Raw genomic sequence first — 17,433 nt, forward strand, 5'->3', positions numbered from 1 at the left:
GAGGAGTTTGCTGTCACATTACAGGGACTACAACTATGGTCACAAAACAATATGTGTATAAATTTTTGTATGAGAGCTGTAAATTTTCACCTAAAACACAATAAAAATTAAAAAAAAAAAGAAGCAAGAGCTTAATAAATTCTTTGCTTGTTTTTACTGAAAAACAAAACAAAACAGGAGTCTTTTTCTTTATTTCAATAGAGAACAGCCACCCCAGGAAATACAGCAACTTCCTACTTTGCCTGTTGGTTCGGTTGCTTCCGGAGTCCAAAATGGAAAGCGGCCATCTCAACTTCTAGTCTCATGTACTGTTATTATATTCCCTAATGGGACCTTCCTTCCTTGGGAATTTAGACAGCTATGCTAGAAAAGCCCAGACACAAAAGCCCTATGAGTGGGTTATTAGGTAAAATAGTAAAAGAAACAATTCCTACTTTCACCGTTTGGCCCATGATTTTTACTTGAGTCTACACAATATATTGCCACACAATATATTTACTCACTGCTTCAAAACATATATTGCCTTTTGTCTAAAGCATCCAAACTTTGCAATGTGTTGTATCCCAGCTGGCCCTCTAGCTGAGTTTTCAGTAGGCTGTTCCAACATTCTATAAGGCCATTTGCCTTCAGATAATAATGTACATGGTAAGAGCAGTTGACTGCCCTTGTTTTGCTATGAAATGAATTCCTGGGTGAAAACTGGTGGTGTCAGATCTTGTCTGACTTCAGAGGGAGAGATGAAAATGAAGATTAGCATCAGCCCAAAGCTGACTCCTATGAGGTGGAGGTCAGACATACCTCCACTCTCCAACCACTTTACCAATTCTAACAATAATGGTCCCTCCCAAAGCAGTTTCTACTTCTCTGCTGGGTTTGATAATTCTTTGCAATGGCCACACAGAACTCACAGACTATACCCATGATAATGAGGTTTATTAGGGAAGTAATAGGTTACAATTCAGGATCAGGGTTAACTTGGAAATAACAGGAAAAACTCAGGATACCGTTCTTCGATCAAGACAGCTTCTTCTCAGCCATGCCTGCATGCAGGCCTCTGCCACCAGGCCCTGTTTGAGCCTGGCCTCTGCCCTGCTCGGGCAAATGTTACAGCTCCTTAGCTTGCTGATACGTGCTCGTAGGTAACCCGCTCCACCAAGAAGCCTTCTGCCTGAAGGTGCTCAACTTTCTTACTCCAGGGCTTAGCAAAATCACTGTACCTATCTGCCAGTTCCAGGCCGCTGCTGGTCTGTGTCACCACTGCCTCCAGTGATATAGCTCTCCAGTGTCATAATTCTCTATCTCCTGGGTTTATGAGGTTCACCGCAGCACAGGGATCCTGGGTCCAAAGGATGCACTCTGATCCAGTTCTTCTTCTTGATGGTGGCGAGGTACCCCCTCCCCAAACTGTAGGTTTGACTCTTTTTTTTTTTTTCTTGTACTTTAAGTGAAAGATTGACTCTTTTTAAGCCTAGTGGGATGGCAAAGTTGACCAATCCCCTCGATGGACCATAGGCTGCTTATTCGCATAGCCCCAGCCAATTCCAGCAAGAATTTTACACATCTTATTTCCATACCCCGCCCAACAGTTTTGTGGGAGTTGTAAGGCCATGGCCAGAAAGGCCATATAAAAAGAGAAATCCATTGCCCTGCACTTGGGCATAATGTCATGTGTGATAATATGACAACTAAGGCGTTTCATAATTCCATGAATGATGATGTCGACAGAAGAGTAAGTGTCTATTCCAATGGAAAAATCTCTCCTCTCTTCATGGTGGAAATGGTTTAACATAATCTTCTGCCACTGGTGGGAACAATCCTATATCAAGGGCTCTGAGTTGGTTACTATAGTTGGCAAATTGGGCACTCAACATTGGAGTAAGATCAGCCTTGATGAAGGGAAGCTAATGTTGTGGAGCTAATGTATTATATCCATCTTTGCCACCATAACTATTTTGTACATGAGCCTATTGAGCAAGCATTGGGGTGTTTTGGGAAAGAGGCTGATTAGTATCTACACAGCATGCCATCTTCTCCATATCATTTTGAGAGCCTTCTCTGTAAGTGTCCTTTTATGAGAATTCCCATTGGATGCATATGTTTTTATAACTGTCCCCATTTTGAGAGGTTTATTCACAAACCTCTTCCCCAGACCTTCTTGTTAGCAATATTCTAATCTCATTTTCTTGAAGTTCCTGACCAGATCATTAGTCAGTGTGATAGTTAAGGCTGTGTGTCGACTTGGCTGAGCCATGATTCTCAGTGCTTTTGCGGTTACATAATGATGTAGTTTGGCAATTACATAATGATGTAGTTTGAAAGTTACATCATGATGTAGGTAGTCTCCGTTTTGTAATATAATTACCTCCATGGTGTGATCTGATGTGAGCAGTTGATCATTTGTAAGGGGAATTCCCTTGGGGGTGTGGCCTGCATCCAATATATATGGATGCCCTGGCAAAGCTGGATGGTTTTTCTTGCTCTGGATCCTGCATCTGGCTCATAATGTTACTTCCAGTTCTTGGGGCTTGGGCCAGCAGTCTGCTGTATTCCCTACCAACCGTGGGATTCATCGGCCTCCACAGCCTGTGAGGCTGCAGCCTTCTATCTTACTTGTCGATCAGCCTCTGCCGCTGCGTGAGTCAGAAGCCTCTAGCCTGAAGTCTGTTGCCTGACGGCTGACGCCTGATGCCTGACTCACATATTTGGGACTTGCCAGCCTTTACAACCATTTGAGCCATTTCCTTGAGATAAATTTCTCTCTCTCTCTCTCCATACGCTTCATTGGTTTTGCTTCTCTAGAGAACGCAGCCTAAGAGAGTCACTACCCACGAACTGGTATCAATCCATATTTATGGTTATTTCTCATTCCACACAGAAGAGACAACCAGATTTATTGCTCATGGTTCTGCCCATGGGAAGGATTAAGTTTCCCCATTGTCTTTCAGGACCACTCCTGAGTGAGGTGCTAATGCTGTAGCAGTGCACTTCTGCCTGGTGATGAAGTATCGTGTGAAACTATCTGGAAACCAGGTCCCAAATTTTTCTTCTTCAGTAAACCAGCCTTGGAGAACTTTCCAAGAGCCCATTGATTTGGGTCAGGTGCAGTGGAGTAAGTGGTGTGGAAGTGTGAGCCACTCGGTCATGCGGCTAATTTGTGTCTTTAGGACTGTTTTAAGCCTAGTATTGTACACAGCACTTCCACTTGATGATGGTGTGCTGCTCATTCACCCACATTTACGACTTGGTGGGTCAGAGAGTGCCCAGTTCATATGGACAGCTCAGATAACAAAGTCAGTTTGTATCCCATGGCCAGGTATTTATACTCTGTAGGGCCCAGGAGTAACCAAGAGAAGAATTATTTGTAGAAGAGGACATGGCTTTCCTCCAAAATCCTAGAGGATGGGCAGTGTGATTCTTCTCAGAGGCTTTATTTGGCATCCCTGTATGCCACAGACCGTTAAAACATCCTTGAATCTGTTGGTTCAGACAGTCTGAGAACAGAGTGAGAGTGACACTCTATTGTAATGACTCAAGTTAGGTCTCTAGTCACCAGCCTTAGAGTGTTTCATGTTATATAGAACAGGTAATATTTAGTAGGATGCCCAGTTATTTCAGACCTAGAGACACTGTGACCATTTAGCCACTGCCAAAGATCTCTGCAGATTACCCAGCCACATGACCTCTACCACCCTCGAATCTCATAACCCACACTGAAATCAGGGAACTGTCTTCAATAGTGATATCTTCTACGGCCATTCTCAGCCACTACAAGCTTTGCAAGGATGCTAGTGCTCCTTTTCTCAATGCAGCCTGTAAGAGGCCTTGGCGGAGGGAATGTGGTTTGGTCCCTCCTCGAGGACTTTCTTTGTGGGAGTAGGATAAGAAGGTCGTATATGATAAATCCACTGCAACATGCTTTCTCCCTAAAGCTTCAAATCCCGCCCTCTACATTAAACCAGGATTTTTTTCAGCACCTCAACTTTATTGAATGTGGGCCACAGTAGAGTCTAGGTTTCACCCACCCAACCAAAGAAACTGTAAGAGCCACTCCAAACTGCTCAAGGTTACCCACTGAACGCAAAATTTCTGATAACCGCACCCATGTGAATATACTCAAATTGACACAGCAATGTGCTTTGTCCTTTTTGATCTAGCACCCTAAGAATCCATCCTCATACATACTCTTGAGGCTTTTGTCAATAAAATAGTAAAGTCTTGGGCTACGTGTGTGTGTGTGTGAATGTTATAACCTTCTGGGTTATAATTTGTTCTATTCCTCTGAGGCACGCTGGGATTGGATTCCAGTTAAGAGTTGGGAAGAAATGAGGCATGATGGGTGAGGAACTTAAAGAAAATTAACATTACTTATAAAACAATTGTCTCAGGTCAGATTCATCCATTAAGGGAAACCTTGGCGGCGTAGTGGTTAAGTGCTACAGCTGCTAACCAAAATGTCAGCAGTGTGAATCCGCTAGGTGCTCCTTGGAAACTCTATGGGGCAGGTCTACTCTGCCCTATAGGGTCACTACGAGTCAGAAGAGACTCAACGGCAGTGGGTTTTTTTGGTTTGAGTGTCCTCAGATGAGTGAGGAGGGGCTGCTTCTACTGACAAGGTAAGTAAATGAGGATTTAGGGGATCAAGGTTCTCATATTTGCCCAAATCCACCCACAATTCCCCATTCTAATTATCAGGGTCCCTTTCTTTCCCCTGTGCCTCTAACTGGCTCATAAGTGGCAATTATGTGCCCCTAACTGCCACATAAAAGACCTGGAGAAATCATGGATTCAACCTACTTTATAATTCTGCAATCCACAGAATCAAATTTTTGGTCTGATTTTCAGTTTAATGGGTTTTGAATGAGAAAAGATTTTCTGGTTATCTGACCTTGCCTTGAGTAAGAAATTCAGTGCCTGAACCTGTCATTTTCTTCCTATAAACTGCCCAATGCAGTCAGTAATACCCAGTGCCGTCGAGTAGATTTAGCAGTCAGTAAAGGGTCCTTGTAGTTCTCATTGCCATCATAAAGGTCTGTTGCAGCAGTAATTTGGTATTCCAAAGCCTGGTTTTCAAAAGACATTTTAAGCATCTTTTTTGTTATTGCATGCTATGGACTATGAGATTCCTATTTTCAAGTGGCCACGATGCTATCACTACATTCAGACTCTATTTGGTGAGGTAACCAATCCCAGATTTCTACCTTTGAAGTTATGTTTCCTGGAACCACTCCTGATATCAAATATTGTTAGTGTTCACAGAGGAATCCAGAAACTAACCTAGATATTTCAACCTAGAGGAATTTGACATAGGAAATACATTATAAAATTGGTGGAAGGACTGAAAGAGGAAAAAAAGGAGAAAGGGAATGTCCTCTACAGTGAAGCCTCTAACCCTCATATAGAGCCCACACATGTTTCTATGACCCTACGTTGCCGGCACAGCTACTATAGAAGACTGCAAACATCAGCTGATGCCACCACAAGTCTGTTTCTGCCACTGCAGAGCTAATCTGCCGTTGTTGCTACTGCTACCAGATCCAGAAGAAGGCAACTTCTCTTTTGTTCATTATTCCTTTTACTCTCTTGTATATGACTCCTGTTGTCAGAACCTAAGATGGTACCCTGCTGGCAATAAAGTCTGAGAAATAAGATTTCAGGCTTTCAGTCCCTGTGATGCAGGGGAGAACCTAGAATGATAGAGATGGTGTTGAGAACCTACAGAGCATATCTGGCGCAGCTTTACTTTGTAAAGTGAGAAAAGGGTCCTTGTCAAAGGAGAGAGAGAAAGGAGTCCTTCGGAAGATTAACTTTAGGAACTGGTCCGTAGGAATTAAGGATCTGGAAATGGACTCCCTAAGACTATCTATGCTACAATTTCATGAAAAAATTTCAGGAGTTGTATGTCCCAGCTTGGAGACCACTAATCTAGGCACTAATATTCCCAGAGTGCCGACCCTCCAAATAGTTTGCTCAGGGCACCTTTGACCTCTTTGTTTCTGAGGCTGTAGATGATGGGGTTCAACATGGGGGTCATAACACAGAAGAGCACAGAGACCAGGATGTCCACATCTAGGGAGTAGCCTACATTGGGTCTGTCGTAGTTGAAGTTGGCAGTTCCATAAAAGCCCACCACCACAGTGAGGCGGGAAGCACAGGTAGAGAAGGCCTTGCTTCTACCCTGAGCAGAGGGAATCCTCAGAATGGCAGAGATGATGAGTATGTAGGACTCTGCAGTAAACAGGCAGAGGCTTAATCCAATGGTAGCGCTGGCCACATGGAGCACAGACTCATTGATGGAGGTGTCCGAGCAGGACAGCTTGAGGAGCAGTGGGACATCACAGAGGAAGTGACTGATCTGGTTGGGCCCACACAGAGTGAGTGTAGTTGCCAGCACTGTGTGTGTCAGAGAATTCACCGGCCCACATAGCCAGGATCCAATCACCAAACACACACAGACCTTCACGCTCATGAGGACTGAATACTGAAGGGGGCGGCAGATGGCTACATAGCGGTCATAAGCCATTGCAGCTAATAAGACACATTCCGTGCCGACACAGGTCGCAAAGAAGAAGACCTGGGAAAGGCAGCCCTCATAGGAAATGGTCTTCTTCTCCCGGAAGAAGTTCACCAGCATGACTGGAATGGTGGTGGATGTGTAGCAGATGTCCAAGAAGCTGAGGTTGCTGAGAAAATAATACATAGGAGTTTGGAGGGCAGAACTGACCCTGGTGGCAGTTATTATGAGCGTGTTCCCCAGGAGAGTTGTCAGGTAAATGACCAGGAAGATCAGGAAGAACAACCCCTGTAGTTTAGGGTGATTGGAAAGTCCCAAGAAGATGAATTCGGTGACATCCGTTTGATTATTCATTTTAAACTCTTTCACAGCTACCAAACAATGAAAAAAAAGAAAAAGAAACCATAATGAGAGTGTAAAGAGAATACTCCAAATGAGTTTGTAAAGTTGCAAGGCAATTATCCCATAGTGTTGGATATAGAGCAATCGGGGCAGGGGAGGTAGATGTGGAGGGGTGTCTTCTCTGAAGCCAGCACTTCTCACTTAGCTCAGCTTCAGGGATCTCTCGTGTGGACTTCCATGGTTGCTGGTGGGTTTTTTCATAGGGTAATTTCTATGGACCTATCTCCAAGTCCACGAATTCTTTCTCCAGATGTGTCAAGTCTAGTTGACACATCAAAGGAACTCTTTTCTTTGTTACATTGTTCTTTATTTCTAGCATTTGCATTTGATCCTTTCTTATAGTTTGCATCTCTCTGCTGAAATGATCTGCTTGATCTTAAATGTTGTCTACCTTTTCCAAAAAAGCCTTTAACCTATTCCCCAGAAACATTTTAACTTCCTTGTATGATAGTTTTAACATCTCTGTCATAGCTGAGTCTGAAACTGATGTGCAAGTTGTCTACTCAGATTATATTTTTTCTTACCTTTTGATGCCTCATAACTTTTTTGTTATAAGCCATCGTATTGTGTATTGTTCTATATTGTATAGGACAGTACATACCAAGGAAAAAAAATTTTTTTTGCTTGTATATGAACATGACTTTCCTTCTGCTAGGCCTTTAGTGTGGGAGTTTATATTAATTTAGCCAGGAGTTGGGCATAGTTTGAAGTTTGTTGTTACTACGGTCAGCCTCAGTTCACCCCGGGTTTCAAATTTCTCTAGTGATATCCTGTACTTAAGGGGTAGGCTAGTGTACCTACATTTCTGCTCCCTGCTTGACTATGAGTTTTTCCTATGCACTGATATCCAGAGATAACTTGTTTCTTGAAGATCTCTCGGCTGTATTCAACTGTTATTTTTACTTAATAGTGGGTAGAGGGCAAGGGAGGTGCATTCTCTGATGTTCCAGTTAAGCCTGGGTCTTGGGAGTTCGTGAAGTGCCTGTGAAGTGTGGGAAGTGTCCAGCTGCAGTGCCACATATTCCTGCACCTTTCTTAGAAGTAAGCCTTTTTTTGCCCCCATCCTCTTCCCCAGCTGCAATGGGTTTCCACAGTGCCCTACAGTGAGAGTTGCTCTTGTCCCTGCAGATTACGGCATTTGTTCTGTAGAAAAAATAGGCAAAAGGGGCTGGGAGAAGTTTTGACAATGGCTGCTGTTCCCTCCACTCCCCCAGACAGTACCATCACGGAACCTTTCTCACAATACTTCCTGATCTTCCTTGTGAGCATCTGGTAGAACTCACAGAGGAAAAGCAAGAGGGTGCAAACGCTCTACGTCTGTGGAGCCCAGAGACTTCACACTCTCATGCTAACCCTTATTCAGTCTGCAGTAATTCATTAAAAGCGTTTAGCTGAACATTTTTTAATGTGGTGAAAATATACATAGCAAAACATACACCATCTCAACAATTTCTACATGTTTAACTCAGTGACATTGATTACATTCAAGTTGTGCATCCGTTCTCACTGTCCTTTTCCCAGTCATTCCACTACCATGAACATAAACTCAATGCCCCCTAAGCAAAAACTCCCCCTTTATTCTCCTGCCAATCCCTGGTAACTACTAATAATCTTTGGTTTCTGCATATTTGCTTATTCCACGTAAACGAGATCAGACAGTATTTATTCTTTTGTAACTGACTCATTTCACTCAGCATGATGTTTTCAAGTTTCATTCATGTAGCAGCATGTATTAGGACTTCATCTCTCTTTATGGCCGAGTGGTATTCCATTGTGTGTATATATCAAATTTTGTTCATTCATTTGGTTATTCATTCATCTGTTTATGGATATTTTGATTGTTTCTTTCCTTTGGCTATTGTGAGAAGTGCTGCAATGAACAATGGTGTATATATATCTGTTTGAGTTGCTGCTTTCACGTCTCTTGGGTATATACCTACAACTGGGATTGCTGGGTCATATGGTAGTTCCATGTTCAACATTTTGAGGAACCACCAAACTGTCTTCCACAGCTGCTAATACACAGCTGAACATTCTTACTAGCTAATATGTCAACTAGTGGCTTCTGCCCCAGGTAAAAAGAAAGGATTTTATCTTGTTTCTTCCTTTAAGTGTTTATCTCTCCATTTTTCCATTTAGGTCTTTGCCTTGAGGCCCCAATTCCCAGAACAGTTCAAGAAAAGTCATTAATTTGCATTTTGACCAGATTTTGTTATTGTTGCAATGGTGGAAACAGTAGGCCTTTCAACTCTTTAAATCTCCAAGCTTAACCTGAAGTCTATAAGCCAGTTTTGAAACCGATTTGGCAGTTTCTAATAAAGTTAAACCTACAGTTATTCTGCAACCCAGCAATTCCACTCCTAGGTATATACTCAAGAAAAATGAGAGAATATGTGCACAAAAAGATTGTTATGAGAACCTTCAATGCAGGTTTATCTATAAAAGCCCAAACAAACAGTATACCTGTCAGCATAACAGATAAACAAATTGTGGCATATTCAGACAGTGGAATATTACAGTTATTAAAAAACACAAATGAATGATAGATGTAATAGCAATGATAAATCTAAAAACCATTTTGTTTGGTGAAAGAAGCCATACACAGAACAATACATACTATATGCTTCCATTTAAATGAAGTTCAAAAATAGGCAAAACAAATCTATGGTGACCAAGTGAGAATAGTGGATACTTCGGAGGAGGGTGGTGTTGACTGGAAAGGAGCATGAGGAATTTTCTGGTGTGATGGAAGTGTTATGCATCTTGATTTTGGTTGTTTATATATTTGTAAAATTTCATCAATCTGTACATTTAAGGTTTTTGCATTTTACTGGGTGTGAATTATAATTCAATTTTAAAAATAAAATAGAGAGAGAGAAAAGGAGGAGGCATTTTTCATGCAATTTTCATCTCAGGATTGGTCACACCTAGACCTGAATACTTTTTATGTCACTAAGATCTAAGTCTTTTTTTTTCTTTTTTCTGGTTTTGTATATTTCCACTTTCTTTCTACCGCAATTATAGTTCAATAACTTTTATAAATCACATCAAGTCACTCTATTCATAATGACTTACTTGGAGGAGTGAACCTGATAGGTGGGTGCATGCACCCTGGAGCATAGATGCCAAGCCCTGCTCACAAAGAATGTGTGTGTGTGTGTATGTTTCATTGCGGGGGTCGGGGACATGTGTAAGAACACTGTCCTATAGACAAAGAGATGTCAGGCTGGCATCCCAAGCAATACTGGTGGTAGAAACCTCAGTAAAATAGACAGCATGGGGCTGTGTGGTTCAAGGGCAAACACATTCAAGGAGACTTATGTTGTCCTAATGGCTACAAGACAAAAGATCCCAAGGCTGCTGGGATACCAGGAAACTTCTCTGGGAGCTGTGTTGCCACTAGAGGAAGGAAGGCTGCCGAATTCTCAGCTCTGCTGGCAGCACTCTCATGTGCAGCTGTATCCTCTGATCTTGGAGATGCCTGCCAGATTGCAGGAGCTGGTGGGGTAATCCTAGCTGGTTAATTCTGAGGTGTTGGTGATTTTCACTTTAAGCATGACCTCATTACCTACCTCAGGGGAGGTGGCAGGGAATCAGCTGTCCCAGGAGCCCTGGACTGGGCTATGGGAAGCTGTGGCAGGCTTGCCTTTCTGGCTAAGGTCTTCAGGGACAAAAATAACCTAGTGCTCCTGCCGCAGAGGCCTCAGCAAACATATCCTCCATTCCCTCATAAGCCTGCGAGGAGACCAGATGCCTGCCTGAAAGCCAGGCTTTGGTTTGAGAATGGACAGAGATGGCTGTAGGGTATCAACACTGGGGAACTATTGGCTACATTGTAGGGGAGGGCAGGGGACATATGGGGGTAAATAGCCTGGGTTTTAGAAAACTCTCAGCTTTGAGAAACTGATAAAAATCTATAGATAGAGAATATACACATATATCCATGTAGAGAATCTTCCACGCAATTTTAAAGGGGTCATAGAATTGTGAAGCCCATTCCCATAGTTCTGTACAGTCCCTGTGAGTTACTAAACAAAAGAGCTTTGTCCAAGAAAGTCTTCTGAGAGCTAGAAACAGATTAAAATGAAATGGCCTTTAATTGACAATTTAGGTTCGTGGAGCTCAGAGAAAATCCGTTAAGCAATAGTTCATAGAACAGGAGCCATGTTAGGAGAACTTTAAAGTCCAAAGTGATGAGAACACGGTGAGGACACCAAATCATTTTGGGTGCCAGCCTGGGTGGAGGGTGGAATCATTAATTAAAACAGGAAATATTGAGATACAGCAGGTTTGTGAGTAGGAAATAGTGGATTAGATTTGAGTAATCTTGAGTTTTATATGTCTGTGGGTTATGCATGTGGAAATGCCCAACGGGTATAGTAAATACAGGATTTGTCCTCAGAAGTCAGGCTAGAACTGCAAATATGGATTTGGTTGTCATTGTCTTGAAGGTGGCTGTTGAAGCCATGTGTGTACATGAAATCAACTAAGGAAATAGTGAGAAGAGAAGGCTAAGGTGAAACTCTTGGGAATCCCAAAATTTACAGGAAGTGTGGTAGAAGATGTGTCCATGAAGTATTCTAAAAAGGAATTTAATCGATACTCACCTCTCTGTCTATATTACCTATAGGCATTGCTACCCCTAAGTCTTATTAACCTTTCATCTTTGCTCTGGTTCCTTTATAGATGATTATTTAAAGGTACGCAGTACTCACTGGTAATATTCTTTATGCTTATTTTAAAGGTCTTGAAATGTGACTTCTAATAACTTGAAGTCAGTCCCTGGAGAACATATTCCTGGGGGAAAAGACCTAGTGATCTGCTTCCATAAAGATTGTAGCCTGGGAAACACTATGGGGCAGTTCTATCCTGTCCTGTGGGGTAGTTAGGAGTTGGAATTGACTAGAAGGCACATAACAGCAAACAACAACAGTAGGTTAAATGTTCGTTCTTAAAACATTTACCAAGAAAAATTCTACATCCCGTCTCAGAAATTCATCCCAACATTTAATATTTTTTTCAGCTCTTTTATCTCACCTATGCTTCTCCTTTTGTAAACGGGAAGGGGAAGACAAATTACCCTCTCTTCTAGCATGTAAGAGCTCTCCAGCTATACAATTCTTCAAGCTATACGAGTCTCATTTCTTTTCACCATCTTCCAACAATCTTTTCTTGGTATTGGCTAGCTTTTGTTTCAAACAAGTTTGGTTTCTCCATAATGTCCAATTAGGCCCTGTACTAGGCATATGAGAAAGTCTGAAGATGATTAAGACATGCTTCTTGTCCTCAGTGAGCTGACAATCTAATGAAGAAGATAAACTAGAATATGAGGCAGAACGCTTTTGTTTTTTGTTTACATTAAAAACAAAATTTAACTTCTCTTTGGTCGGATAAAGGCGCCCTGGTGGCGCAATGGTTCACTGTTCGGCTGCTAACCAAAAGGTCAGTGATTCAAACACGCCAGCCACTCCACAGGAGAAAAATATGGCAGTCTACTTCCATAAAGATTACATCCTTAGAAACCCTATGGGAAAGTTCCACCCTGTCCCATAGGGCCAGTATGAGTAAGAACTGACTTGATGGCAGTGTGTTTGTGTTGGTCTAATGCTTCTGCTTGAACACATGGAGGAAGAGGTCACTCGTTACTTGCTTACTGCCCCTCATTCCATCTTGAATATCAGCTCCTTGAGATCAGGGTCCGAGTTTTTAATTGCGTGTCTTTAGGAACCAGTGCAGGACCTAGCATATAGTGTGCAGTCAATAAATTATTGATGAATGAAGAAGTGCCGTAAAGAACACCTATGAGAGCAGAAGTATCAAAAAGCCTCTTTAAAGACATGATATTGAAATGGACCCTAAAGGATTTAAAAGAAATGTGGCATTTGAGATAGAGAAGGGGAGCGAAGGCATGGAGGTTTGGGTGTGCAGAGTTGACTCTTTTTTCTGAATTAGCTCCATGTTTTGTCCCTCTCCCATTTGTCCCAAATCATGAATTTCTTAAAAAACATGAATAGAGTAAATTTAACAGGTTTGCTTCTCTTACAGCATTACTTAAGCTTCTGTTTCCTTATTTCCAAAACAAAGACCCAGACCAGTTGACCTCTGTGATCCTTTCCGTCTCAAATGGCTCATGGTGGTAATGACAAGATGACCTTGTTTTAACTTGTTAAGTTTCGGGAAACTTCTGCCAATTTGTGATGAGCCAGTCAAGGCTACCTCAAAGTGGGCATTGCCTTTTTCTATCCTCTTGTACATATTGCTAAAACCAGCAGCATGTTCCCAATTTAATATTTGCTGAGGGCCTCCTACGTGCCAGGAACACTTCATGAATTTTCCCTTTAATTCTGAAAACAACTTGAAGTGCTGTTATGAGACCTGTCTTACAGATGAAAAATTCAAGTCTTCAAGGGGTTAGTTAGCCTGGTAGCCTGAATTCAGGGCCCCAGACTTGACCACTAAGCAATATTCCCTCCCCTTACTAATGCTCCTGCTTATAAATCCACTTGCCTCCTTCACTCCAAGCATTTCTTGTTTATGCATGTGGCCAATGCCAAATTCACATTGAATTAAATCTCCTCGCCCTTGTGCTCAATTGAGGTATGTAAATTTAAGTATAGCAGCTTGGTACCTATTTTTGTTTTTGTTGTTGTTTTAGCCTCGCAACATTTTGTTTCACTGTCTGAATTTAGGCTAGTTAAGCAAACACTTTATAATATAGAGTCATGAATTTGCATCACTGGAGATTTTAAAGCAAAGGCTAAATTGCTGCATCTCCTACAAAGCGGAATGATTCAAGTCCCAAGTGAAGATCAATTGAGTTAATTCTTACAGTTCTTTTCAGCCCCGAAATCCCATTGTCCTATAGATGTCATGAGGAGCCCTGGTGGCACAGTTGTTAATGTACTCAGCTGCTAATCGAAGGTCGGAGGTTTGAACCCACCAGCCACTCCTTGGGAGACAGACATGGCAGTCTGCTTCTCTAAATAGTTCAGCCTTGGAAACCCCATGGGGCAGTTCTACTCTGTCCTATAGGATTGTTGTGAGTCAGAATTGACTTATGGCAGTGGGTTGATATTTTGGTTTTTTACTGATGTCATTATACATGTGAAAACATGGTGTTACTAAGATCATGAAAATTTCATGTTTTGTATTTCTGGATCAGACTCAATATTGCAATGCAGACCTTATTTTTCCCATACTTGGGGAAAATCTCCTTTTATCATTCTTGAACATCCTCTAGAGTGATAAATATTACTCATGACCAAAAGCCTCCTTAGTGCCAATATTATAACTAATTAAAAAACCCATTGCTGCCCAGTTGATTCTGACTCATAATGACCCTACAGGACAGAGTAGAACTGCCCCCATAGGGTTTTCAAGGAGCACCTGGTGGATTCGAACTGCCGACCTTTTGGTTAGCAACCAAACTCTTAACCACTGCACCACCAGGGTTTCCATATCATAAATACATATCCCTTATTTTACTTGTTTTCTTTACATATTTTTTAAATTTTGAAATACTTATAGATACATACAAATTTGCAAAAAATGTACAAGAAATCCTGCCATTATATTTTTAAAATGAAAACAACTACAGGATTTTTCATCTCATAAGTAGCACATGCTCACTGAAAATTTTTACATAAGGCCAAGTATATGAAATGAAAATGGAATATCTTTACCTTCATACCACACTCTGCCCAGAACGACTGTTAACAATTTGGTGTGTGTCCCTCAGTCCTTTGTTTATACACATATACAATTGACCAATAAAAGAAAGCACTTTAGCAAACAACCTCAGCTTCCTCTCCATCCCTGCATAGCCCTATCCAAAAGTATTGTGATTGTCAGATACAACAGCTCAAATATAATAATAACTACTGTTTGTTGAGTATTTATGCTTTACCAGGCACTGGGCTGCATACTCTACCCATAAGACTCATGTATCTCATGTATCTATCACAACAACCTTATACAGGAGGTATTCTATTGGGGTTTGCAAGTGAGGAAACTGATGGTCAAGGTTACCCAGCTACTAATAGAAAAAAAAAAAGTCAGGTCCATGTGACTGACGCCCATAACTTTTCCACTTCACTGTCCTGGAAAGAAAATTCTATGGAATAAGAAATCAAAAAAAAAAAAAAAAAAAGAAAGAAAGAAAAGAGAGAGAGGGCCAAATAGGGAAAATATCTACACTTTTTAAATTTCCTGAGAATTCAGTCAAACCATCACACACACAAAAAAATTAATAGTAACATCAGTCAAACCAATTTCTTGGAACTATGCTTATAAAAAGAGTTGAATGATTGGCTCTTTACTTTTCCACCCATTATACCTGGTCAGCACCAGCATGAGAGCTTGTGGCCTTTATCAACCATGGATTTCATAGGGTCTGTCTCTGCCACAAATATGACATAGGTCAGCATTTCCTAACTAGTATATTTAGACTCAAGATTTAGGAAAGGGTGACCCTCTTTATAATTTACCCCTCTTCCACCTATGCCATGGTGGAGGTCACCAAGTCCTCTGTCATGCATGTGGGTGTCATGCTGGAGAAGGGCTGACCTCAACTAATGACCTCTCCTTGAGAGACCTCTCCTGCCGTTGACCCTTTGCCATCGTGGAGCCTGTTACTACCAATGGCATCTGATCTCCCTGTCTATTGAAGCTAAATACAGAGTCACAGCTTGAGGCACAAGAACTGCTCATGAAGAAGCTGGTTGAAGTCAATGGAACAGGGAGAAACAAAATCCAGCACTTTGGTCAGGTCCACAGTGAAAGAGGAGGTTGAGAAGAGGCAAATCAGTGGAACTCAGGAGGACATTTCTGACCAGCAGTTCCAGTGTAAACACCTTACTGACCTGAGAAATAACAGCCCATGGGGCATAAATGTGTCCCCATGTCCTCTTGCCCTGTGTTGGTTCTAGTGTTCTCCTCTCCTATGAGAAGAGTTGTGCTTAGTGGAGACCTCGTGGCAGCATCTACTCAATCCCGGCCAGAGTGCAGCAACTCTTGTTTGTTTGTTTTTCTAATCAAGTAACAGTCTCCAAAGGCAAATAAGAGAGAATGAAGTTATTTAGGAATAACCCTGAATCTATGAGATTTCTTTAAAAGGAGGGAGGTGGGGGAAGTACATCATCCACAAAACAAAGGACCTTATTGCAGTTAATAAATTGGTTGCAGGACAACACTTTGCAAACACCAATGTATTGTCCATAAAGATAAGAGCCCTTAGCTAAGCAAATAAAAATGTTTGCAAACATAAATGTTATGTAAATTTATTTATATTTATTTAAATAACTAGTTTGTGACCTATTGACATTCATATATAATTCACTGTGACAAATTTTCCACTCAAAATATCTCACGTAAGGTTTTCAGGCACCCCTCAGATTTTGGAGTAGATAACCTCTAGAGTCAGTGCCACTCTGGTTCTATGAGTACAATTATAGAAATAGACATACACACACAAGACATTAAATCTATGTCACTAAATAAATGCTAATAAGTCATAATAAAAATGTGTACAGTATTTTGTAATATACTCTTATGAGTTAGCTATCTCCTGACACTGGGCAGAGTTTTTCTCAATTATCATGATAAATACACAAACTACTTACCATTGACTCTTGCCAAAAACTTTGGATTTCTGGTTATGGTGTGGGGCTTGTTGATTTCCACACTACTGCCTGGTCTGTAATGGATAATCCTTGGCAATATAAGCTGTTGACTGCGACAGGTCATGAGGAGTTCCTACTATTCTAGGAGCTGCCTAGAGCATACTCATTGCCTAATGCAGAAGTCTAAAATCCTTCTTTGATATCTCCATGAATTCATTTTTCTAATGGTCATTTAAAATCATCTCTGGACCAACCTTTTGGGAGTATCCACCTAATCTCTCTCTAAGCAGCTGTTCTGGGACTTCTCAGAGTGCAAACACAACTGAGGGGCAAGAGGCTACATAGAAACTGTAGAAATGGAGAACAATTAATTCTCTCTTGGACTCATTAAGTTCTTGGCAAACATCTTTTCCCAGGATGCAATGAGGTGATCATCTTCCTATCTCAGGACATTTGTGGGTGAATTTCAGTGCTAGATTACTATTAGAGAATTACAGGTGACTGAAACCTATGAAACTGACTTTTTTCCCTGTTCATTTGGGAGAGAATGGGTAAGGGTTGATGTGCACTTATTTGGTTGGATTCCATGAGACAATTGGGAGTTTTCTCCATTTCCTCTGGAGCCCTGATTTCTGGTCCTGCAATTGCTCATGACCTAGTTAAGAAACACTTGCTTTGGAGTTCCAAAGAGGAAAAAGGCAGAGTTCTGTTGAGCACTGATGTGGAGAAAGCATATGTACTACACTGATGCAGAGATGGGTGTTGTAGGTTTGGAAGTCACGCAATATTTTACGACACCAAAACTAGGACAAAAACATCAGACATTGTCAAGAATTAAGCCTCCAAAGCTAAAAAATTCCATTAGTAACTTGGGTTTCTTTTTTTCCCCCTTCATGTGAT

General features: G+C 41.3%; 1 protein-coding gene across 1 annotated transcript; it reads right to left on the reverse strand.

Annotated features, from left to right (window-relative positions):
* Positions 1-5,929: 5,929 nt before the first annotated feature.
* Positions 5,930-16,657, reverse strand: LOC126071386 (olfactory receptor 1052-like). Its single transcript, XM_049875569.1, has 2 exons — positions 16,534-16,657; positions 5,930-6,882 (listed from the first exon to the last, which is right to left on the reverse strand). The coding sequence occupies exons 1-2, from the start codon at positions 16,655-16,657 to the stop codon at positions 5,930-5,932; spliced, it is 1,077 nt and encodes a 358-aa protein (XP_049731526.1).
* Positions 16,658-17,433: the final 776 nt, after the last annotated feature.

Source organism: Elephas maximus, chromosome 3, assembly GCF_024166365.1.
Source record: "Elephas maximus indicus isolate mEleMax1 chromosome 3, mEleMax1 primary haplotype, whole genome shotgun sequence".
Lineage (NCBI taxonomy): Eukaryota > Metazoa > Chordata > Mammalia > Proboscidea > Elephantidae > Elephas > Elephas maximus.